This window comes from Bombina bombina, chromosome 10, assembly GCF_027579735.1.
Source record: "Bombina bombina isolate aBomBom1 chromosome 10, aBomBom1.pri, whole genome shotgun sequence".
In the NCBI taxonomy this organism is placed as follows: Eukaryota; Metazoa; Chordata; class Amphibia; order Anura; family Bombinatoridae; genus Bombina; species Bombina bombina.
Window position 1 is genome coordinate 81,901,906 of NC_069508.1, and position 26,411 is coordinate 81,928,316.

Below are 26,411 nucleotides of genomic sequence, written 5' to 3' on the forward strand. Positions count from 1 at the left end.
AGTGTGTTCAGTTTAAAATTTAAAGTGACAGTAACGGTTTTATTTTAAAACGTTTTTTGTACTTTGTTATCAAGTTTATGCCTGTTTAACATGTCTGAACTACCAGATAGACTGTGTTCTGAATGTGGGGAAGCCAAGGTTCCTTTTCATTTAAATAAATGTGATTTATGTGACACTGAAAATGATGCCCAAGATGATTCCTCAAGTGAGGGGAGTAAGCATGGTACTGCATCATTCCCTCCTTCGTCTACACGAGTCTTGCCCACTCAGGAGGCCCCTAGTACATCTAGCGCGCCAATACTCCTTACTATGCAACAATTAACGGCTGTAATGGATAATTCTATCAAAAACATTTTAGCCAAAATGCCCACTTATCAGCGTAAGCGCGACTGCTCTGTTTTAGATACTGAAGAGCATCAGGACGCTGATGATAATGGTTCTGAAATGCCCCTACACCAGTCTGAGGGGGCCAGGGAGGTTTTGTCTGAGGGAGAAATTTCAGATTCAGGGAAAATTTCTCAACAAGCTGAACCCGATGTGATTACATTTAAATTTAAGTTGGAACACCTCCGCGCTCTGCTTAAGGAGGTATTATCCACTCTGGATGATTGTGAGAATTTGATCATCCCAGAGAAACTATGTAAAATGGACAAGTTCCTAGAGGTCCCGGGGCTCCCAGAAGCTTTTCCTATACCCAAGCGGGTGGCGGACATTGTAAATAAAGAATGGGAAAGGCCCGGTATACCTTTCGTCCCTCCCCCCATATTTAAAAAATTGTTTCCTATGGTCGACCCTAGAAAGGACTTATGGCAGACTGTCCCTAAGGTCGAGGGAGCGGTTTCTACTTTAAACAAACGCACCACTATACCCATAGAAGATAGTTGTGCTTTCAAAGATCCTATGGATAAAAAATTAGAAGGTTTCCTTAAAAAGATGTTTGTTCAGCAAGGTTACCTTCTACAACCAATTTCATGCATTGTCCCTGTCACTACAGCCGCGTGTTTCTGGTTCGATGAGCTAGTAAAGGCGATCGATAGTGATTCTCCTCCTTATGAGGAGATTATGGACAGAATCCGTGCTCTCAAATTGGCTAATTCTTTCACCCTAGACGCCACTTTGCAATTGGCTAGGTTAGCAGCGAAGAATTCTGGGTTTGCTATTGTGGCGCGTAGAGCGCTTTGGTTGAAATCTTGGTCAGCGGATGCGTCTTCCAAGAACAAACTCCTTAACATTCCTTTCAAGGGGAAAACGCTGTTTGGCCCTGACTTGAAAGAGATTATCTCTGATATCACTGGGGGTAAGGGCCACGCCCTTCCTCAGGATAGGTCTTTCAAGACCAAAAATAAACCTAATTTTCGTCCCTTTCATAGAAACGGACCAGCCCCAAGTGCTACGTCCTCTAAGCAAGAGGGTAATACTTCTCAAGCCAAGCCAGCCTGGAGACCAATGCAAGGCTGGAACAAGGGAAAGCAGGCCAAGAAACCTGCCACTGCTACCAAGCCAGCATGAAATGTTGGCCCCCGATCCGAGACCGGATCTGGTGGGGGGCAGACTCTCTCTCTTCGCTCAGGCTTGGGCAAGAGATGTTCTGGATCCTTGGACACTAGAAATAGTCTCCCAAGGTTATCTTCTGGAATTCAAGGGGCTTCCCCCAAGGGGGAGGTTCCACAGGTCTCAATTGTCTTCAGACCACATAAAGAGACAGGCATTCTTACATTGTGTAGAAGACCTGTTAAAAATGGGAGTGATTCATCCTGTTCCATTAGGAGAACAAGGGATGGGGTTCTACTCCAATCTGTTCATAGTTCCCAAAAAAGAGGGAACGTTCAGACCAATCTTAGATCTCAAGATCTTAAACAAGTTTCTCAAGGTTCCATCGTTCAAAATGGAAACCATTCGAACAATTCTTCCTTCCATCCAGGAAGGTCAATTCATGACCACGGTGGATTTAAAGGATGCGTATCTACATATTCCTATCCACAAGGAACATCATCGGTTCCTAAGGTTCGCATTCCTGGACGAGCATTACCAGTTTGTGGCGCTTCCTTTCGGATTAGCCACTGCTCCAAGGATTTTCACAAAGGTACTAGGGTCCCTTCTAGCGGTGCTAAGACCAAGGGGCATTGCAGTAGTACCTTACTTGGACGACATTCTGATTCAAGCGTCGTCCCGTCCTCAAGCAAAGGCTCACACGGACATAGTCCTGGCCTTTCTCAGATCTCACGGATGGAAAGTGAACGTGGAAAAGAGTTCTCTATCTCCGTCGACAAGGGTTCCCTTCTTGGGAACAATAATAGACTCCTTAGAAATGAGGATTTTTCTGACAGAGGCCAGAAAAACAAAACTTCTAAACTCTTGTCAAACACTTCATTCCGTTCCTCTTCCTTCCATAGCGCAGTGCATGGAAGTAATAGGTTTGATGGTAGCGGCAATGGACATAGTTCCTTTTGCGCGCATTCATCTAAGACCATTACAACTGTGCATGCTCAGTCAGTGGAATGGGGACTATACAGACTTGTCTCCGAAGATACAAGTAAATCAGAGGACCAGAGACTCACTCCGTTGGTGGCTGTCCCTGGACAACCTGTCACAAGGGATGACCTTCCGCAGACCAGAGTGGGTCATTGTCACGACCGACGCCAGTCTGATGGGCTGGGGCGCGGTCTGGGGATCCCTGAAAGCTCAGGGTCTTTGGTCTCGGGAAGAATCTCTTCTACCGATAAATATTCTGGAACTGAGAGCGATATTCAATGCTCTCAAGGCTTGGCCTCAGCTAGCAAAGGCCAAGTTCATACGGTTTCAATCAGACAACATGACGACTGTTGCGTACATCAACCATCAGGGGGGAACAAGGAGTTCCCTGGCGATGGAAGAAGTGACCAAAATCATTCAATGGGCGGAGACTCACTCCTGCCACCTGTCTGCAATCCACATCCCAGGAGTGGAAAATTGGGAAGCGGATTTTCTGAGTCGTCAGACATTACATCCGGGGGAGTGGGAACTCCATCCGGAAATCTTTGCCCAAATTACTCATCTGTGGGGCATTCCAGACATGGATCTGATGGCCTCTCGTCAGAACTTCAAGGTTCCTTGCTACGGGTCCAGATCCAGGGATCCCAAGGCGACTCTAGTAGATGCACTAGTAGCACCTTGGACCTTCAAACTAGCTTATGTATTCCCGCCGTTTCCTCTCATCCCCAGGCTGGTAGCCAGGATCAATCAGGAGAGGGCGTCGGTGATCTTGATAGCTCCTGCGTGGCCACGCAGGACTTGGTATGCAGATCTGGTGAATATGTCATTGGTTCCACCATGGAAGCTACCTTTGAGACGAGACCTTCTTGTTCAAGGTCCGTTCGAACATCCGAATCTGGTCTTACTCCAGCTGACTGCTTGGAGATTGAACGCTTGATCTTATCAAAACGAGGGTTCTCAGATTCTGTTATTGATACTCTTGTTCAGGCCAGAAAGCCTGTAACTAGAAAAATTTACCACAAAATATGGAAAAAATATATCTGTTGGTGTGAATCTAAAGGATTCCCTTGGGACAAGGTAAAGATTCCTAGGATTCTATCCTTTCTTCAAGAAGGATTGGAGAAAGGATTATCTGCAAGTTCCTTGAAGGGACAGATTTCTGCCTTGTCTGTGTTACTTCACAAAAAGCTGGCAGCTGTGCCAGATGTTCAAGCCTTTGTTCAGGCTCTGGTTAGAATCAAGCCTGTTTACAAACCTTTGACTCCTCCTTGGAGTCTCAACTTAGTTCTTTCAGTTCTTCAGGGGGTTCCGTTTGAACCCTTACATTCCGTTGATATTAAGTTATTATCTTGGAAAGTTTTGTTTTTGGTTGCAATTTCTTCTGCTAGAAGAGTTTCAGAATTATCTGCTCTGCAGTGTTCTCCTCCTTATCTGGTGTTCCATGCAGATAAGGTGGTTTTACGTACTAAACCTGGTTTTCTTCCAAAAGTTGTTTCTAACAAAAACATTAACCAGGAGATAGTCGTGCCTTCTTTGTGTCCGAAACCAGTTTCGAAGAAGGAACGTTTGTTGCACAATTTGGATGTTGTTCGCGCTCTAAAATTCTATTTAGATGCTACAAAGGATTTTAGACAAACATCTTCCTTGTTTGTTGTTTATTCTGGTAAAAGGAGAGGTCAAAAAGCAACTTCTACCTCTCTCTCTTTTTGGATTAAAAGCATCATCAGATTGGCTTACGAGACTGTCGGACGGCAGCCTCCTGAAAGAATCACAGCTCATTCCACTAGGGCTGTGGCTTCCACATGGGCCTTCAAGAACGAGGCTTCTGTTGATCAGATATGTAGGGCAGCGACTTGGTCTTCACTGCACACTTTTACCAAATTTTACAAGTTTGATACTTTTGCTTCTTCTGAGGCTATTTTTGGGAGAAAGGTTTTGCAAGCCGTGGTGCCTTCCATTTAGGTGACCTGATTTGCTCCCTCCCTTCATCCGTGTCCTAAAGCTTTGGTATTGGTTCCCACAAGTAAGGATGACGCCGTGGACCGGACACACCTATGTTGGAGAAAACAGAATTTATGTTTACCTGATAAATTACTTTCTCCAACGGTGTGTCCGGTCCACGGCCCGCCCTGGTTTTTTAATCAGGTCTGATAATTTATTTTCTTTAACTACAGTCACCACGGTATCATATGGTTTCTCCTATGCAAATATTCCTCCTTAACGTCGGTCGAATGACTGGGGTAGGCGGAGCCTAGGAGGGATCATGTGACCAGCTTTGCTGGGCTCTTTGCCATTTCCTGTTGGGGAAGAGAATATCCCACAAGTAAGGATGACGCCGTGGACCGGACACACCGTTGGAGAAAGTAATTTATCAGGTAAACATAAATTCTGTTTTCTCCAACATAGGTGTGTCCGGTCCACGGCGTCATCCTTACTTGTGGGATATTCTCTTCCCCAACAGGAAATGGCAAAGAGCCCAGCAAAGCTGGTCACATGATCCCTCCTAGGCTCCGCCTTCCCCAGTCATTCTCTTTGCCGTTGCACAGGCAACATCTCCACGGAGATGGCTCAGAGTTTTTTGGTGTTTAAATGTAGTTTTTATTCTTCTATCAAGAGTTTGTTATTTTAAAATAGTGCTGGTATGTACTATTTACTCTGAAACAGAAAAGAGATGAAGATTTCTGTTTGTAAGAGGAAAATGATTTTAGCAACCGTTACTAAAATCGATGGCTGTTTCCACACAGGACTGTTGAGAGGAATTAACTTCAGTTGGGGGAAACAGTGAGCAGACTTTGGCTGCTTGAGGTATGACACATTTCTAACAAGACTTGGTAATGCTGGAAGCTGTCATTTTCCCTATGGGATCCGGTAAGCCATTTTCTTAATTTTCAATATAAGAATAAAAGGGCTTCACAAGGGCTTTAAAGACTGGTAGACATTTTTCTGGGCCAAAACGATTACTATATAAGCATATTTAATGGTTTATAACTTTGGAGAGTTATTTTAATCTTGGCAATTTTGTTAAAAAAACGGCAGGCACTGTATTGGACACCTTTTTCACTGGGGGCCTTTTCTAGTCATAGGCAGAGCCTCATTTTCGCGCCACTAATGCGCAGTTGTTTTTGAGAAGCAAGGCATGCAAATGCATGTGTGAGGAGCTCAGATCCACTGAAAAAGCTTATTGAAGGCGTCATTTGGTATCGTATTCCCCTCTGGGCTTGGTTGGGTCTCAGCAAAGCAGATACCAGGGACTGTATAGGGGTTAAATGTAAAAACGGCTCGTTCGTATTTAAGAGTTAAAGCTTTCAAATTTGGTGTGCAATACTTTTAAGGCTTTAAGACACTGTGGTGAAATTTTGGTGAATTTTGAACATTTCCTTCATACTTTTGTGACATATTCAGTAAAAAAGTGTGTTCAGTTTAAAATTTAAAGAGACAGTAACGGTTTTATTTTAAAACGTTTTTTGTGCTTTGTTATCAAGTTTATGCCTATTAACATGTCTGAACTATCAGATACACGATGTTCTGTATGTTCGGAAGCCAAGGTTCCTATCCATTTAAATATATGTGATGATTGTGACAAACAAAGTAGAGACAATGATAATAATGTTGCCCAAAATGATTCCTTAAGTGAGGGGAGTAAGCATGGTACTGCATCATCCCCTTCTATGTCTACACCAGTCTTGCCCACTCAGGAGGCCCCTAGTGCATCTAGTGCGCCAATCCTCCTTACTATGCAACAATTAACGGCTGTAATGGATAATTCTATTAAAAACATTTTAGCCAAAATGCCCACTTATCAGCGAAAGCGCGACTGCTCTGTTTTAGATACTGAAGAGCATGAGGACGCTGATGATATTGGTTCTGACATGCCCTTACACCAGTCTGAAGGGGCTAGGGAGGTTTTGTCTGAGGGAGAAATTTCAGATTCAGGAAAAATTTCTCAACAAGCTGAACCTGACATTATTACATTTAAATTTAAATTGGAACATCTCCGCGCTCTGCTTAAGGAGGTGTTATCTACTCTGGATGATTGTGACAATTTGGTCATTCCAGAGAAATTATGTAAGATGGACAGGTTCCTAGAGGTCCCGGTGCCCCCCGAAGCTTTTCCTATACCCAAGCGGGTGGCGGACATTGTAAATAAAGAATGGGAAAGGCCCGGCATACCTTTTGTCCCTCCTCCTATATTTAAGAAATTATTTCCTATGGTCGACCCCAGGAAGGACTTATGGCAGACAGTCCCCAAGGTCGAGGGGGCGGTTTCTACTCTAAACAAACGCACCACTATCCCTATAGAAGATAGCTGTGCTTTCAAAGATCCTATGGATAAAAAATTAGAGGGTTTACTTAAAAAGATGTTTGTTCAGCAAGGTTACCTTCTACAACCAATTTCATGCATTGTTCCTGTCACTACAGCAGCGTGTTTCTGGTTCGAGGAACTAGAAAAGTCGCTCAGTCAAGCATCTTCCTATGAGGAGGTTATGGACAGAGTTCAAGCACTTAAGTTGGCTAACTCTTTTACCTTAGACGCCACTTTGCAGTTAGCTAGATTAGCGGCGAAAAATTCAGGTTTTGCTATTGTGGCGCGCAGAACGCTTTGGCTGAAGTCTTGGTCAGCGGATGTGTCCTCCAAGAACAGATTGCTTAACATCCCTTTCAAGGGGAAAACGCTGTTTGGCCCTGACTTGAAAGAGATTTTTTCAGACATCACTGGGGGAAAGGGCCACGCCCTTCCTCAGGATAGGTCTTTTAAGGCTAAAAATAAAACAAATTTTCGTCCCTTTCGCAGAAACGGACCAGCCTCAAATTCTACATCCTCTAAGCAAGAGGGTAATTCTTCTCAAACCAAGCCAGCCTGGAGACCGATGCAAGGCTGGAACAAGGGTAAGCAGGCCAAGAAGCCCTGCTACCGCTACAAGACAGCATGAGATGCTGGCCCCCGATCCGGGACCGGATCTGGTGGGGGGCAGACTCTCTTCGCTCAGGCTTGGGCAAGAGATGTTCAGGATCCTTGGGCGCTAGAAATAGTTTCTCAAGGTTATCTCCTGGAATTCAAGGAACTACCCCCAAGGGGAAGGTTCCACAGGTCTCAATTGTCTTCAGACCAAATAAAAAGACAGGCATTCTTACATTGTGTAGAAGACCTGTTAAAAATGGGAGTGATTCATCCTGTTCCATTAGGAGAACAAGGGATGGGGTTTTACTCCAATCTGTTCATAGTTCCCAAAAAAGAGGGAACATTCAGGCCAGTTTTGGATCTCAAGATCCTAAACAAATTTCTCAAGGTCCCATCGTTCAAGATGGAAACCATTCGGACAATTCTTCCTACCATCCAGGAAGGTCAATTCATGACCACGGTGGATTTAAAGGATGCATATCTACATATTCCTATCCACAAGGAACATCATCGGTTCCTAAGATTCGCCTTTCTGGACAAGCATTACCAGTTTGTGGCACTCCCATTCGGACTAGCCACTGCTCCAAGAATTTTCACAAAGGTATTAGGGTCCCTTCTAGCGGTGCTAAGGCCAAGGGGCATTGCAGTAGTACCCTACTTGGACGACATACTGATTCAAGCGTCGTCTCTGCCATAAGCAAAGGCTCATACGGACATTGTCCTAGCCTTTCTCAGATCTCACGGGTGGAAAGTGAACGTAGAAAAAAGTTCTCTATTCCCCTCAACAAGAGTTCCCTTCTTGGGAACAATAATAGACTCCTTGGAAATGAAGATTTTTCTGACAGAAGCCAGAAAATCAAAACTTCTAAGCTCTTGTCAAGTACTTCATTCTGTTCTTCTTCCTTCCATAGCGCAGTGCATGGAAGTAATAGGTTTGATGGTTGCGGCAATGGACATAGTTCCTTTTGCGCGAATTCATCTAAGACCATTACAACTGTGCATGCTCAGACAGTGGAATGGGGATTATACAGATTTGTCCCCGACGATCCAAGTAGATCAGAGGACCAGAGATTCACTCCGTTGGTGGCTGACCCTGGACAACCTGTCCCAAGGGATGAGCTTCAGAAGACCAGAGTGGGTCATTGTAACGACCGACGCCAGCCTGGTGGGCTGGGGCGCGGTCTGGAAACACCTGAAAGCTCAGGGTCTATGGTCTCGGGAAGAATCTCTTCTCCCGATAAACATTCTGGAACTGAGAGCGATATTCAATGCTCTCAAGGCTTGGCCTCAACTAGCAAAGGCCAAATTCATAAGGTTTCAATCAGACAACATGACGACTGTCGCATATATCAACCATCAGGGGGGAACAAGGAGTTCCCTGGCGATGGAAGAAGTGACCAAAGTAATTCAATGGGCGGAGCTTCACTCCTGCCATTTGTCTGCAATCCACATCCCAGGAGTGGAAAATTGGGAAGCGGATTTTCTGAGTCGTCAGACATTTCATCCGGGGGAGTGGGAACTCCATCCGGAAATCTTTGCCCACATAACTCAATTATGGGGCATTCCAGACATGGATCTGATGGCGTCTCGTCAGAACTTCAAAGTCCCTTGCTACGGGTCCAGATCCAGGGATCCCAAGGCGACTCTAGTAGATGCACTAGTAGCGCCCTGGACCTTCAACCTAGCTTATGTGTTCCCACCGTTTCCTCTCATTCCCAGGCTGGTAGCCAGGATCAATCAGGAGAGGGCTTCGGTGATCTTGATAGCTCCTGCGTGGCCACGCAGAACTTGGTATGCAGACCTGGTGAATATGTCATCGGCTCCACCATGGAAGCTACCTTTGAGACGGGACCTTCTTGTTCAAGGTCCGTTCGAACATCCGAATGTGGCCTCACTCCAACTGACTGCTTGGAGATTCAACGCTTGATTTTATCAAAGCGTGGGTTCTCAGATTCTGTCATTGATACTCTTATTCAGGCTAGAAAGCCTGTAACTAGAAAAATTTACCATAAAGTATGGAAAAAATATATCTGTTGGTGCGAATCGAAAGGGTTCCCATGGAACAAGATAAAAATTCCTAAGATTCTATCCTTTCTACAAGAGGGTTTGGAGAAAGGATTATCTGCAAGTTCTTTGAAGGGACAGATTTCTGCTTTATCTGTTTTACTTCACAAGAAGCTGGCGGCTGTGCCAGGTGTTCAGGCTTTTGTTCAGGCTCTGGTTAGAATCAAGCCTGTTTACAAACCTTTGACTCCTCCTTGGAGTCTCAATTTAGTTCTTTCAGTTCTTCAAGGGGTTCCGTTTGAACCCTTACATTCCGTAGATATTAAGTTATTATCTTGGAAAGTTTTGTTTTTGGTTGCACTTTCTTCTGCTAGAAGAGTTTCAGAGTTATCTGCTCTGCAGTGTTCTCCTCCTTATCTGGTGTTCCATGCAGATAAGGTGGTTTTGCGTACTAAACCTGGTTTTCTTCTGAAAGTTGTTCCTAACAAAAATATTAACCAGGAGATAGTTGTGCCTTCTTTGTGTCCGAATCCAGTTTCAAAGAAGGAACGTTTGTTGCACAATTTGGATGTAGTTCGTGCTCTAAAATTCTATTTAGAGGCTACAAAGGATTTCAGACAAACATCTTCCTTGTTTGTTGTTTATTCTGGTAAAAGGAGAGGTCAAAAAGCAACTGCTACCTCTCTCTCTTTTTGGCTTAAAAGCATCATCAGATTGGCTTATGAGACTGCCGGACGGCAGCCTCCTGAAAGAATCACAGCTCATTCCACTAGGGCTGTGGCTTCCACATGGGCTTTCAAGAACGAGGCTTCTGTTGATCAGATATGTAAGGCAGTGACTTGGTCTTCACTGCACACTTTTACCAAATTTTACAAATTTGATACTTTTGCTTCTTCTGAGGCTATTTTTGGGAGAAAGGTTTTGCAAACCGTGGTGCCTTCCATCTAGGTGACCTGATTTGCTCCCTCCCATCATCCGTGTCCTAAAGCTTTGGTATTGGTTCCCACAAGTAAGGATGACGCCGTGGACCGGACACACCTATGTTGGAGAAAACAGAATTTATGTTTACCTGATAAATTACTTTCTCCAACGGTGTGTCCGGTCCACGGCCCGCCCTGGTTTTTTTAATCAGGTCTGATGAATTATTTTCTCTAACTACAGTCACCACGGTATCATATGATTTCTCCTATGCAAATATTCCTCCTTTACGTCGGTCGAATGACTGGGGAAGGCGGAGCCTAGGAGGGATCATGTAACCAGCTTTGCTGGGCTCTTTGCCATTTCCTGTTGGGGAAGAGAATATCCCACAAGTAAGGATGACGCCGTGGACCGGACACACCGTTGGAGAAAGTAATTTATCAGGTAAACATAAATTCTGTTTTTATCCCTGGTATCTATCAAAAAGTCTTTAAAGTGTGGGCTGAAAGAGGGTTAAACCTGATAAAACAACTACTAGAGGGAAATTACCAGATGTGTACAGCGGAATCTCTTTTTCAGCTATATGATCTTCCTAGATCTAATTTGTATGCATACTTCCAGGTCAGACACTATATCTCTGCTCAAAATTGGCTTTTTCCTTTATCATCTGCCTGGTCGGAGGTTAGAGTACTCTTACAGAAATTCTCTGTAGGTGATACATCGATCTCATTAATGTATGATATTATGCTGTCTAAACAGAGTCAAGTATATCTGGATAAGATCTGCAACTTCTGGTCTCCTTATATCCCTGAGGTCAATCAGGAGAGTATCATACAGAGCTTTTCTATCTCTAAGAAATGTAAGGTCTCTATGGGCTGGAAAGAATCCCACATGAAGCTTATTAATAATTTCTACTTATATCCTCTGAAAATCGCTAAATTTTATCCAAACAGGTCAAGTAGCTGCCCTAGATGTTCATATGCTAGAGCTGACATGCTACACATGTTTTGGTTTTGTCCCAAAATCAATCAACTCTGGTCAAAAATCACCTTTTGGATTAACCAACATTTCAAAATATCTTTATCTCTGACGTTACGAGATATTATCTTGTTGATATCTCCATTAAATACTAGCGATAGCCACTGGACAGGGGTTGTCAATACCATTATATTAACGGTTAGACATCTGATATTAAAATATTGGATAGTTAAGAGAGTGCCAGGGTTTGTAGAGTTTATTAGGTCAATACAGGAGCAAATAGTGTTTGAATCTTACCATTTGCAGGATGTTTCAGATAAGAGAATCAAGAACTTTTTATTAGGATGGTGTCCAGCCATTAAGTCATTCCCCCTGCCCATACAAAAACAAATACTTTTTCCATTTTTATTATCTATCAGCTTCGCAGAACTAGTATTAGGAGGCATGTTTCCTTCTTCCTGGATAATTAATGAGGGGGGAGTAATTTAGTCTAACCCAAGGGTTTCTCTTTTTCCCTTTCCCCTTTTTTATATATATATTTTTTTTATTTTTTTTTTTGTGCTGTTGTTTCTTTTTTATCTGCTGTATCACACAGGTTAGTGTGATTCAAAGGGGGGGGGGGTAAAATCAGAAAAAAATTGTGGAAATCACAGCGAAGAGGATGTCATGTTATATTTAGTCCTATTCCAATTTTTGTACAAGAGATTTCTTGTTCGTTTTTTTTTTTATTTTATTGTTTAAATGCTCAATTTCTGATGGATAGTGTCTATGTATTATGATCATGTTTGTGATTTCCAAATAAACATTATATTAAAAAAAAAAAGAGGTATTCCCCAGGAGTAATGGTTTGTGGACTTCCACCACCATGAAAGAAATTAATTTATCAGGTAAGCATAAATTATAGTTTTTTCACTTTGTCCTTTTAAAGAAAATGAAAGGTGAGCTAGAATACTTTTTGATTTGTTTCTTTTAGAAGTAACTTATATTCTCCTGACTTTTTATTTTGCATATAAGGTACCACTGTCTCATACTCTTCCCCTTCCAAGAAGAGAGACACTCCAACAAAACTCGAGTTTGACACCAGTGTCTCCAGCTACTGTTGACCTTACTCTAAAGGTATGTGCTACGATCTTTTAATATAAAAAAATATTGAGATATATATATATATATATATATATATATATATATATAGATATATATATATATATAACAAAAGCCAAGTTAAGTGCACTCACTGTTACAGCCACATCCGCCGGGGTGCTGCGTAGAAATGTACAAAAATAGCAATCAATCCCCCTTAGGGGAAGAAAAATGCTTCACTCTCCGGTCTTTAGAAGTAAGCAAAAGCTTTAATCAATCTTCAAAGGACGTCAGCAGAGGAAAGTCATCCCAAAAGTTTCGATACCAGCAGGTATCCTTTTCATTGGTTTAAAACACACAAATTCTGCGTCCCAATTGCTTCTGGTAACCTGCTGGTATCAAAACATTTGGGATGACTTTCCTCTGCTGACTTCCTTTGAAGATTGATTAAAGCTTTTGCTTACTTCTAAAGACCGGAGAGTGAAGCATTTGTCTTCCCCTAAGGGGTATTGATTGCTATTTATATATATAATTATATAATATATGTATATAATATATGTATATATTGTTATTAATAAGGTGTCTGACCACCATTTACCTTCATTGCAGCTAACCAGCCTTCTTGAAATAGATTAATACAACTTATTAATAGTCTCCAGTGGAATTGTGTACCATTTCTGTATCAATTGCTAAGATATTTTATAGGAAGGTACTCTGTTTTCTCTCTCTTTGCTTTGCAAAACTGCCCACATTAGCTTGATGATATTTAAGACAGGTGATTCAGATGGCCAGTGCAGACAAAGTTTGTGACTGAATGTGCTGGCTCTGTGTATGGGCTCATTATCATCTTGAACAATGCCATCATTGTTGGGAAACATGTGTACTATGGGTGCACCTGATCACCTAGAATATCTAAGTATTTGCTGTCAGTAACTTGACTGTTGAGGGTAATAATGTTTCCAGCCAAATACCAAGATATGGCCACCCAAATCTTTACAGGTAGTGATAGAATGATAGTGTTTGAGATTAGCAGCTTAATTTATGTAACATTCTGTTGCAGGGCGGGATGATGTTTTTTTATCCTATTTTTTCTCCTGATGCTCTCACTTGATATAACATTGCATGGAGGACTTCCCATGCAGATCTACCCAACACACAACCATTATTGGCCAGCCAGTGTGAGCTGGATGGTTTCTGTCAAAAAAAAAAGGTCTTACTAACTTTAAAGTGGTAAAACTGGAAAAAGTAGACGTGCTAATTATTAACTGTTAGCTTGATTAAATTAGCTCTATGGGTGGATAAGCAAGTGAGTGTGAATGTGTGAGACTGTAAACATGGTAATTGCTAACTGTGTTAGCTTAATAAATTGAACTCTATGTGTGTATAAGCAAGAGTTTGCTTGACAGTGAGTGTGTGTGTGAGAATGTGTATGACAGTATGACTTTAGGTACGTGTGTTAGATTCCAAAGAACAAAAATGATCCTCCAACCATGCTGTTGAAGAAACAAAAAGTCGAATGGTGTGAGATTCTGCTAAAGGATAAGATGAAGTGTGAACTGAGATGCCATCCAGGTATGGAAACACTGCAATATCCTGAGACCTGATCACAAACAAAATGGAATCCAGAACCTTCATGAATATTTTTGGAGTGGTAGCCAGATCAAATGTAAGAGCAACAAACTGAAAATGCCTGTCCAGAAAGGCAAACCTCACAAACTGGAAATAATAGCTGTGAATAGGAACATGAAGGTAAAGCATCTTTTAAATCTACTGTGGACATAAACTGACCTTACTGTTCAAAAGGCAGAATAATATGAATGGTTTCCATTCTGAAAGATGGAATCCTTACAAGCCTGTTTAAAACTTTTAGATCTAGAACTTGTTTTAAAGTTCCTTCCTTCTTTGGAACAATGAAGAGCTGTGAGTAAAAATCTACCCCCTGTTCCTGCAAAGATCTGAGACAGACTGGAGAAAAGTTTGAGCTTTTACGGTAATTCTTGGAACATGGGACATAAAAAAACTTATTTCTTTTTCAAGATGTACCGAGTCCACAGTTTCATCCTTACTTGTGGGATATTATCCTTCCTAACAGGAAGTGGCAAAGAGACCACCCACAGCAGAGCTGTCTATATAGCTCCCCCCTTAACTCTACCCCCCAGTCATTCTCTTTGCCGGCTCTAAGCAGGAAGGGTAAAGTGAAAGAGGTGATAAACTGTTAGTTTTTATTTTCTTCAAGCAAGAGAGTTAGTTATTTTAAAATGGTACCGGTGTGTACTATTTACTCTCAGGCAGGAGATGGATGAAGATTTCTGCCTAGAGGATGATGATCTTAGCATTTGTAACTAAGATCCAATGCTGTTCCTACAGAGGCTGAGGAGTACAGGAAACTTCAGTGTGAGGAACGGTTTCATGCTATACAGCAATGAGGTATGTTCAGTAATTTTTTTCTGGAGAGACTGTGATATTTCAGAAAGGCTGACAGTATCCCCATGAGGGTAAGGGTAAGCAGTAATCCTAGACTTATAGTGGCATTACTAAGCTTGCATAAAGGACTAATTGAAATTATGGTTGACACTCAGTTTGAATGATATTAACAAACGGTTGTGTGTACTGGGAGTGTTATTAATAAACTTTTGAGGAACAACTTGGCTTTTTGGGGTTTTAGAACCCACATGTCTGGTAAAAACGCTTGGTGTGTTTTTGGGAGGCCTTAGAAACATTGAGTGAGATGTTCGGGGCCTAATTTTGCGCCTCAGTTGTGCAGTTGTTTTCTCCTGACAAGCAGCAAGCTACAACACCAGAGGGTCCTGGTGAACTTTTTGGGCAAAAACAAAGCTTTATCCCCACATTTACAATCCCTAAGGGCAGGTAGGCGCCACAGCAGAGCTGTGGCAAGGTGCTGACAGGGTTTTTTCCGGTTTTTGGCACTTTGTCAATCCGGTTTCCATATTTAGGGCCATCCCTTTCAAGGGTAAGTCCCTATTCGGGCCTGAACTGAAAGAGATAATTTCAGATATCACTGGAGGGAAAGGTCATGCCCTCCCTCAGGATAAGTCAAATAAGATGAGGACCAAACAAAATAATTTTCGTTCCTTTCAAAACTTCAAAGGTGGTCCCGCTTCCTCTTCCCCTGCTGCAATGCAAGAGGGGATTTTTGCTCATTCCAAGTCAGTCTGGAGACCTAACCAGGCTAGGAACAGAGGTAAACAGGCCAAGAAGCCTGCTGCTGCCACCAAGACAGCATGAAGCCGTAGCCCCCGATCCGGGAGCGGATCTAGTAAGGGGCAGACTTTCTCTCTTTGCTCAGGCTTGGGCAAGAGACATTCAGGACTCCTGGGCTTTAGAAATCGTAACCCAGGGGGTATTTTCTAGATTTCAAAGATTCTCCTCCAAGGGGGAGATTCCATCTTTCTCAATTGTCTGTAAACCAGACAAAAAGAGAGGTGTTCTTACACTGTGTAGAAGACCTATTTACCATGGGAGTGATCTGCCCAGTTCCGAAAACAGAACAGGGGCAGGGGTTCTACTCCAATCGGTTTGCGGTTCCCAATAAAGAGGGAACCTTCAGACCAATCCTAGATCTCAAGATCCTAAACCAATTCCTCAGAGTCCCATCCTTCAAGATGGAGACCATTCGGACTATTTTACCAATGATCCAGGAGGGTCAATATATGACATTCCTATCCACAAAGATCATCACCAGTTCCTCTGGTTTGCCTTTCTGGACAAGCATTACCAGTTTGTGGCTCTTCCCTTCGGGTTGGCCACGGCTCCCAGAATTTTCACAAAGGTGCTAGGGTCCCTTCTGGCGGTCCTAAGGCCGCGGGGCATAGCAGTGGCGCCTTATCTAGACAACATCCTAATTCAAGCGTCGACTTTCCAACTAGCCAAGTCTCACACGGACATCGTGTTGGCCTTTCTAAGATCTCATGGGTGGAAAGTGAACGTAAAAAAGAGTTATCTTTCCCCTCTCACAAGAGTTTAATTCCTAGGGACTCTGATAGACTCGGTGGACATGAAAATATTTCTGATGGAGGTCAGGAAATCAAAGATTTTAACCACCTGCCGAGCTCTTCATTCCATTCCTCAGCCGTCAGTGGCTCAGTGTATGGAGGTAATCGGACTAATGGTAGCGACAATGGACATAGTTCTGTTTGCTCGCTTACATCTCAGACCACTGCAACTATGAATGCTCAGACAGTGGAATGGGGATTATGCAGATTTATCTCCTCAAATAAATCTGGATCAGGAGACCAGAGATTCTCTTCTTTGGTGGTTGTCACAGGATCAGCTGTCCCAGGGAATGTTTTTCCGCAGGCTAGCGTGGGTTATAGTGACGACGGACGCCAGCTTACTGAGCTGGGGTGCAGTCTGAAATTCCCTGAAAGCACAGGGTTTGTGGACTCAAGAGGCGGCCCTCCTACTAATAAACATTCTAGAATTAAGAGCGATATTCAATGCTCTTCAGGCGTGGCCTCAGCTGGCTTCAGCCAGATTCATCAGATTTCAGTCGGACAACATCACGACTGTGGCTTATATCAATCATCAGGGGGGAACAAGGAGTTCCTTAGCGATGATAGAAGTTTCCAGAATAATCCGATGGGCAGAGTCTCACGCTTGCCATCTATCAGCAATCTATATCCCAGGGGTAGAGAACTGGGAGGCGGATTTTCTAAGTCGTCAGACTTTTCATCTGGGGGAGTGGGGACTCCATCCGGAGGTGTTTGCTCAACTGGTTCAGCTATGGGGCACACCAGATTTGGATCTGCTGGCGTTTCGTCAGAACGCCAAACTTCCTTGTTACGGGTCCAGGTCAAGGGATCCTCAGGCAGTACTGATAGATGCTCTAGCAGTACCCTGGTCGTTCAACCTGGCTTATGTGTTTCCACCATTCCCTCTCCTTCCGCGTCTGATTGCCAGAATCAAACAGGAGAGAGCTTTGGTGATTTTGATAGCACCTGCGTGGCCATGCAGGACTTGGTATGCAGACCTGGTGGACATGTCATCTCTGCCACCATGGACTCTGCCACTGAGACAGGACCTTTTGATTCAAGGTCCGTTCAAGCATCCAAATCTAATTTCTCTGCGACTGACTGCTTGGAGATTGAACGCTTGGTTTTATCAAAGCGGGGTTTCTCCGAGTCGGTCATAGATACCTTGATTCAGGCTCGAAAGCCTGTCACCAGGAAAATCTATCATAAGATATGGCGTAAATATATTTTTTGGTGCAAATCCAAAGGTTACTCATGGAGTAAGATCAGGATTCCTAGGATTTTGTCCTTTCTCCAAGAGGGATTGGAGAAGGGATTGTCAGCTAGTTCCTTAAAGGGGCAGATATCTGCTTTGTATATTCTATTGCACAAGCGTCTGGCAGATGTCCCAGACGTTCAGGCTTTAGTTAGAATCAAGCCTGTTTTTAAACCTGTTGCTCCGCCATGGAGTTTGAATTTAGTTCTTAAAGTTCTTCAAGGGGTTCCCTTTGAACCCATGCATTCCATAGATATTAAGCTTTTATCTTGGAAAGTTCTGTTTCTAGTTGCTATCTCTTCAGCTCGAAGAGTTTCTGAACTATCTGCATTACAATGTGACTCGCCTTATCTTGTTTTCCATGATTTTTTTTTTTGCTTACCAAACCTGGACTCCTCCCTAAGGTTGTTACTAACAGGAATATCAATCAGGAAATTGTTGTTCCTTCTCTGTGTCCTAATCCTTCTTCTAAGATGGAACGTCTGTTGCACAACTTGGACGTGGTTCGTGCTTTGAAGTTTTATTTGCAAGCAACCAAAGATTTTCGTCAAACATCTTCTTTGTTTGTTGTCTATTCTGGAAAGTGTAGAGGTCAAAAGGCTACCTCTTTTTCCTTTTGGCTGAAAAGCATCATCCGTTTGGCTTATGAGACTGCGGGACAGCAGCCTCCTGAAAGAATTACAGCTCACTCTACTAGAGCGGTGGCTTCCACATGGGCTTTTAAAAATGATGCTTCTGTTGAACAAATTTGTAAGGCTGCGACTTGGTCTTCGCTTCATACCTTTTTCAATTTTATACCTTTGCTTCTTCAGAGGCTATTTTTGGGAGAGAGGTTCTGCAAGCAGTGGTGCCTTCCGTTTAGGTTCCTGTCTTGTCCCTCCCTTCATCCGTGTCCTAAAGCTTTGGTATTGGTATCCCACAAGTAAGGATGAAACCGTGGACTCGGTACATCTTGCAAAAGAAAACAAAATGTATGCTTACCTTATAAATTTCTTTCTTTCTTTCATGTAATTAGCAAGAGTCCATGAGCTAGTGACGTATGGGATATACATTCCTACAAGGAGGGGCAAAGTTTCCCAAACCTTAAAATGCCTATAAATACACCCCTCACCACACCCACAAATCAGTTTTACAAACTTTGCCTCCTATGGAGGTGGTGAAGTAAGTCTGTGCTAGATTCTACGTTGATATGCGCTCCGCAGCAGGTTGGAGCCCGGTTTTCCTCTCAGCGTGCAGTGAATGTCAGAGGGATGTGAGGAGAGTATTGCCTATTTGAATGCAATGATCTCCTTCTACGGGGTCTATTTCATAGGTTCTCTGTTATCGGTCGTAGAGATTCATCTCTTACCTCCCTTTTCAGATCGACGATATACTCTTATATATATACCATTACCATCAAATTAAAAAAAAACTGTTAAATTTTTCACAATTTTAGGTTTCTCACTGAAATCATTTACAAACAGCTTGTGCAATTATGGCACAAATGGTTGTAAATGCTTCTCTGGGATCCCCTTTGTTCAGAAATAGCAGACATATATGGCTTTTGCATTGCTTTTTGGTAATTAGAAGGCCGCTAAATGCCACTGCGCACCACAGGTGTATTATGCCCAGCAGTGAAGGGGTTAATTATGTAGCTTGTAGGGAGCTTGTACGGTTAATTTTAGCTTTAGTGTAGTGTAGTAGACAACCCAAAGTATTGATCTAGGCCTATTTGGGTATATTTCATGCCACCATTTCACCGCCAAATGCGATCAAATAAATAAAAACGTTCCCTATTTCACAAACTTTTTCACAAACTTTAGGTTTCTCACTGAAATTATTTACAAACAGCTTGTGCAATTATGGCACAAATGGTTGCAAATGCTTCTCTTGGATCCCCTTTGTTCAGAAATAGCAGACATATATGGCTTTGGTGTTGCTTTTTGGTAATTAGAAGGCCGCCAAATGCCGCTGCATTTCACACGTGTATTATGGCTAGCAGTGAAGGGGTTAATTATGTAGCTTGTAGGGAGCTTGCAGGGTTAATTTTAGCTTTAGTGTAGAGCTCAGCCTCCCACCTGAAACATGAGACCCCCTGATCCCTCCCAAACAGTTCACTTCCCTCCCCCACCCCACAATTGTCCCCGCTATCTTAAGTACTGGCAGAAACTCTGCCAGTACTAAAATAAAAACTATATTTGGGCTTTTTTTGTGGGTTTTTTAGCATATTTACATATGCTGCTGTGTAGGATCCCCCCTTAGCCCCCAACCTCACTGATCCCCCACTAAACATCTCTCTAACCCTCCCCCTCTGCCTTAATGGGCGCCATCTTGGGTACTGGCACCCAGTTTAGTAAAAAATGTGCCTTTTTAAAAAAAATAAAAATGCCCTTTTCTGTAGTGTAGCTTCCCCCCAAGACCAACCCCCCACCCCTTCCAGATCCCTTAGCTGTTTATTTATAACTTTCAAAACTTTTTTTTTACTTTTTACAGCTTTATTTTTCTGCAGTGTAGCGGTTCCCTCCTGCCCCATGCGCCCGCCCTGTGCACCCGTGCTCTCCCGTCCGTGCTCCCGTCTGCCCCACCCCCGATCCCGCCCCCCTCCACTCCACTCGGCACATCGATGGCCGCCCACCCGCCTCCCAGACTTGCTCCCACCCACCAACGATATCGGCCACCGATGTCCGGTGCAGAGAGGGCCACAGAGTGTCTCTCTCTGCATCGGATGGCCAAGGGGGGTTATTGCAGGATGCCTCGATATTGAGGCATCACTGCAATAACCGGAAAGCAGCTGGAAGTGAGCAGGATCGCTTCCAGCTGCTTTCCAGACCAAGGACGTACGCCACACGTCCTCGGTCATTAACTGTATTTTTTTTGAGGACGTGTGGCGTACGTCCTTGGTCATTAAGGGGTTAATCAAGATAAAACTGTTTTGCAGACTTCTTTCAAATATTTACCTAAGGTTGTTAACTTTCACAACATTAATTATTATATTATATTATATTATTATTATATTGTTCCTCCCTTGTGTCCTAATCAGAAAAATAATTTTGAAAAGTCTCTTTTTGGATGTTGTTAAAGCATTGAATTATTATGTTGATGCTACTAAGGATTTCAGACAGACTTCTAGTCTTTTTGTTCTATTTTCTGGTTCTAAGAAAGGCCAGAAGGCCTCTGCTATTTCCTTAGCCTCTTGGTTAAAACTTTTGATTCATAAGCTTATTTGGAGGCGGATCAGTCTCTGCCTCAAAGAATTACAGCTGATTCTACTCGATCAGTTGCCACATCTTGGGCTTTCAAGAATGAGGCTTCAATTGATCAGATTTGCAAAGCAGCCACTTGGTCATCTCTGCATACCTTTTTTAAATTTTACTATTTAGATGTTTTTGCATCATCAGAAGCAGCTTTGGGTAGAAAGGTTCATCAGGCAGTTGTCGGTTTGATAATTATGCCTTTAATTTGAGGGTTTTTTGCCATAAAAGACATTATTTTGGGGTTTTGGATTATTTCCCCATTGAAAAAAAATCTGTTTTTATTTTTTCCCTCCCTTTCTTGTTACTCGTGGACTTCCACACCTTGGGTACGTAACAGCTTGTGGATTCTCGCCACATATATGAAAGAAAACATAATTTATGCATGAACTTACCTGAAAAATGTATTTATTTCATGGTAGTGAGAGTCCACGAGGTCCCACCCATTTGGGGGGTTTATTTTTGTTTAAAGCACATCTTTTTTTCCTTATACTCACTATTGACTTTTTCTCCTTTAATACTTCACTACTTGGCTATTCATTAAACTGAGGTATGTGTGAGGTATGAGGGGTACTTATAGGCTTTTAGGTTTGGGAAACTTTGCCTCCTCCTGGTAGCAATGTATACCCCATGTGTAGCAGTTTGTGGACTCTCGCCACCATTAAATATATTAATTTATCAGGTACGTTTCTTAGATAAATTGTTTTTGTGGTTCTTAATTTATTTTCCTACCTTTTTTTGCTTGGCTATATATCATGCTAGTTTCTGTTAAGGTGGGAGGCGTTTTATATAGCTTTTGAGGTTTTGGAATCTTTGCCTCCTCCTAGTGGTCAGGAAAGGTAATTCCCAGAAGTAATGGATTGTTGACTCTCACTACCATGAAAGAAATTAAGATTATCGGGTAAGCATAAATTATGTTTTTCCTGTTTTTTTTTGTTTGTTTTTTGGCCTTATTTTCCTTTCCTACCTTCTTCTCTTCTGGCTTGGCTATATGTCAGGCTAGTTTCCAGTAAGGTGTGGGGGTGGTTTTAAGGGATCTTGGAGTTTTGGAAGTGTTGCCTTTTCCTAGGGACCAGGAGTATAATTCCCAGGAGTTATAAATTGTGGACTCTAACCACCATGAAATAGATTAATTTATCAGGTAAGCAGAATTTATATTTGTCTGCCTGTTCTGTATTTCAAAATCTTAATTTCTTGAATTTTCCTACTTTCAAGATAGAGACAATTCTCACTTTACTCCCTTAAGTGCAGGAGGGTCAGTTTATGTCTACCATAGACTTAAAAGATGTTATTTGCATATCTCTATTCATGGGAATCAAGTCCTGAGGTTTGCTTTTCTAGACAAGCAATATCAGTTGTGGCCCTCCCTTTTGTTCTGAATGCACCTCTCAGAGTGTTTACAAAAGGTTTTTGGAGTCCGGCTATCTGTAGTTCTCGCTCAAAAGATATCTGTAGTTCCTTATTTGGATAACCTGATTCAGACTTCTTACTATTTCAGACAGTTGCTTCTGTCATCGTGAGAAAATAAATCTTCCAAAGTACTGCTTAATTCTACGGACTCAGTGCAAGGATGTTGTGAGTGTCATGGTGGCTGCCTCAGATGCAGTTCTATTTGCTATATTTCATCTTTGGGTCTTCCAGTTCCAGATGCTGCATCATTTGAATAGGGGCCACAAGGATCTTAGACAATTATTTTAGATCACAGGATTAAACAGTCTCTAACTTGGTAGAAGACTCTCTATTATTTGGTTCAGGGGGCCTCCATTCTTCAGCCAGTGTGGGTAGTAATTTCCACAGTTACCACCCTGTTATGTTGGGGTGCAGTCTTGGGGTGTATGGTCTCCTCAGGAGACAAGGTTACCTATAAATATTGTGGAACTCCATGCAATCTTAAGGCTCTCCAGAGCTCTTATTAGACTGTTTAGTGTTTTTATCCCGCTAAAGCAATTGTGTTAATAAAATTATATTTTCTCATTTCTTTTTCGGTATCAGATGGAGTCTGCTCGCAAGGCATGGGAAAACTCTCCAAGCATTGGAGAAAAAGGATCACCAATCACCTCTGTTGCACCTCCCAGTACCAGCACAGTTGCAGTTGGACCTTCTACAAGCTCCAACAGTGGAGTAGTTGGAGTTTCAGCCAGTAGTAGCAGTGCAGTGTCTCCCACTCAAAACAGCATACCATATAACTCATTTTCTAGCACATCTATTGCCCCAATACCTGTGGCATCAGTCACACCAACCACCAATTTAGCAGGTAGAGTCTCAAAGGAATTAATCTGCATTACCGCTTGATTAACATTCATAGTGTGTAAAAAAATTAGTTGTAAACATTTCAAATTTAATTTAGATTTTAAACACTTTTTTTTGGGGGGGGGAGTCTATAGATGATAAAAATAAGTTTGTGGAACAGTTTGAAGTACCTTCATGAATAGTTATTACACAACACAGATGCATATGAATTCCGAAATAAATATCTGAATTTGTTTTGTAGCACATTTGCAATTACGTACAATTTAGGGGACATATTTACATAGCCCCTCTGTGGCGGCCACTGTGCCCTGTACATTGCTTATTATAAGGCGCTTCCAGAGCTATAGGAGTGCTGGTCTCACTGACAGCAGCAAGACTGCACTTGCCAGGATTGTCAGCAAGACTTGTGTTTCTACAACCCTTGAAGCTTCTTGTCGTGGAGAGGTTAAGGTTGGCTTCTGGTTAATACATTGTGAGTCTATCAGTCACAGTGTAGATAATAGAAGTCGTAAGTATGATGGAATAAAATAATTGTGTAGCAAATAATTGTGTAGCAAAGTTGCACATCTAGACAAGTTAGGAGACTTTTCCCCCAGAGGAAAAGAAACATGTGTTCTTGCTTATCTTTACAAACAAATCCTGTGCTGCATTTAAAACACTAGATGCTACAGTTGTTGTGGCGAAACAGTTTTCTAACTTTTCTATATGTTCAAATATTATTCAAATTGAAGTATAGTTTTTATTCATGTTAAAGGGCAAAACTAATGTGACTAGTTATAAATTTACGTACATATACATGTAGAAAAATGTTTTATTGTTTTTTTACTCTCTAAAATCCAACATTAGATATTTCACACTTTCTTCTCTAGGTGCCGTAACATTTACTACATCTTCCCATAGTACAAAAACATCAACTTCTGACCCACCAAACATTTGTAAGGTGAAGCCACAGCAACTTCAGAGCAGCAGCAATCTATCATCCTCTAACCATTTCTCCCAACTCAGTTGCATACAGTCACTCATAGCACAGCAGCAGAGCACCCAGGTCTACGTTTCCCAATCAGCGGCAGGTAAGATATGTATCTATGCTGAAATTGTATATGCCTAGTTAACATTTATTATTTTGTTTCCAGTTATACAATTTTGAAGTCTTGTGCTATTTGGTTATGTACCTGGAAATATTTATTTATTTTTTTCCGGAAAATGATGATGGTCCACCGTCCTCCATAGCTTATGAGATATATTTCCCGCCACTAGTGGAAGGTCAAAAAACCTTAACAGAGCTTAAAATCCCTCCCATCTCTCTCTTAGTTTTTTTTTTCTTTTTTTCTTGGCCTCGTAGAAGATTGTTGAAAATAGAGGTTGTTCCAGCTTCTTGCTTATGGATTACAAATTGAGATCTCAGACTTATGTAAGACCTAGATTATCATTTACAAAAAAGAAAGAAAAGGCTCTTCACAGCAGCTGAATGACACAGGGACACATGAATACACTGCTATGTACACAGCATTTTCTCAACAGGACTTCAGCCATAACTACCCTCAGACATCACAGGACTTGTCCCTTGCCTCCCCTTGAGGTTTTCTCAGACTTTTTATCTGACAGTCTGGGGCCTTAGCAACTGGATTTTTACTACAGTTTGGGCCAAATTCTAAACGTATTTTCAGTTCCTACCAATGCCAGGTAGGGGTGAGTACTCATACATGAGCTGCCAGGGTGTACTTAAAGGGACAGTTCACCCAAAAAAAGTAGCTCCTTTACCCATATTTTGGCATTTGAAATAGCTGATTTAGCCTGTGGTATCCCCACCTATACTGAACATTTCTATACTGGAGTACACACAGCCTGCAGAAAAAATATTCTAAATGGGTTGCAGGATAGTTAAGTAATAAAATGCTAATAAGTAATAAAGTGATAAGTAATAAATGATACCAGGTATTATGTGTACTAATACTTATGTACAGTGTCTTTGCATACTTTATTATAAGTGAAATCTAGAACAAAATGTCTCGGTCATCACTGATATCTCTGAGTAGTTAGTTTTCTGGTATCCATCTATCTACATACACTTGTTTTTTTTTTTGCAAATCTGTTCCAGTATGCCAGGTTACTAAAATCTTTGAGAATTGTATACCTCATATTTTGCATACATATCAAAAGCAATAGTCCTTTTTCCTGAGGACATTTGCCCTGTACTTGTCACTCAGGGGGAAACTACAGGTTTTTTTACTCCCGAAGCTAAACATAATATATACAAAATTGTGACTGTTTGTTGAGCAGCTGCATAAATCTGGGGATTTAACTCATTCTCCTGAGGTAAATGTGCAAAATATTTTTTATGCTGATAACCTATAGGTTCAGATTTGATAACCTCTTATATGCAGGTGTTTTTTTTCAAGGACCTTTAGACAACTGTACACCACAGCACATTCTTATGTGATCTATAGTGTACCCAATTTAATATAATATGTGCAATTATGTATATTGTACTGAACATAATGCTATATGATGCTATTAACTTTTATTATAGCTATATGCAATATTAATAAAAATTATCTGATAAAGTCCACCAACAAAGACATGGGCAAGTGAATAAGAAGGAAAGGTGACAATAGGGTTGAGCAACACAGAAGTACACAAGAAGTAATTATGACGAACATTAGACCCCAGCCCTAATGGAAATCAGAGGAGAGGGGAGGTGAAACAGAGAGATTTTATAAATCCAAATAGACCTCTATTACCCCATAAAGCCACAATAGTGAACAATAAAAATAATGGTGGTTATAGAAACAATTCAAATAGGTATGAAGTGTTACGCAGGGACAGCAGACATATTATGTGAATCAGTGTGGCACAGATTAGGAGCAAGACCCATGCCCCTCCCTTCAAACCATTTTTTAGGCAACAGCCCAGTGAGTTCAACTACCAGACTAAGGAAAGTGTGGGATACAGAGAATATGAGGGTTTGGGAAACAAGGAAAAGATGATCAAAAAGAGTACTAGAGGTAGACGAGGAAGAAGAGGAGGAAAAATAATTACAGTCATCCAAACAGAAAAAGAAATGATAAATCTTTCAGATCTAGCCCTGAGTAGCAATGATATTAGATTAATAGGGAAAGGTCTAAATTATGCTCCTAAAACAAGGCCTAATAAATTTGATATTTATATGCACATTCAAAATTATGTCTGTAAGATGACTTTAAATAGGTATGATCTTAAAGATAAGACTAGATTAGAGGCACCTAATAAAAACTATTTAAAAGGACAAGATTTTGAAACCTTAAGGATATTAAAGGATCTTGAACAGGAAACTAACAGATCTGAGTATGATA

The 26,411-nt window shown here is 41.7% G+C and overlaps 1 protein-coding gene across 1 annotated transcript in view; it reads left to right on the forward strand.

The window, feature by feature from the left end:
- The window catches only part of LOC128640804 (protein PRRC2C), a 1,245,292-nt gene that overhangs the window by 712,238 nt on the left and 506,643 nt on the right, over nt 1-26,411 (forward strand). The window contains exons 12-14 of the mRNA XM_053693223.1: nt 12,287-12,388; nt 22,822-23,083; nt 23,949-24,149. Of these exons, the coding sequence (XP_053549198.1) occupies nt 12,287-12,388; nt 22,822-23,083; nt 23,949-24,149 (565 nt within the window). The remainder of the gene's footprint in view (nt 1-12,286; nt 12,389-22,821; nt 23,084-23,948; nt 24,150-26,411) is intronic.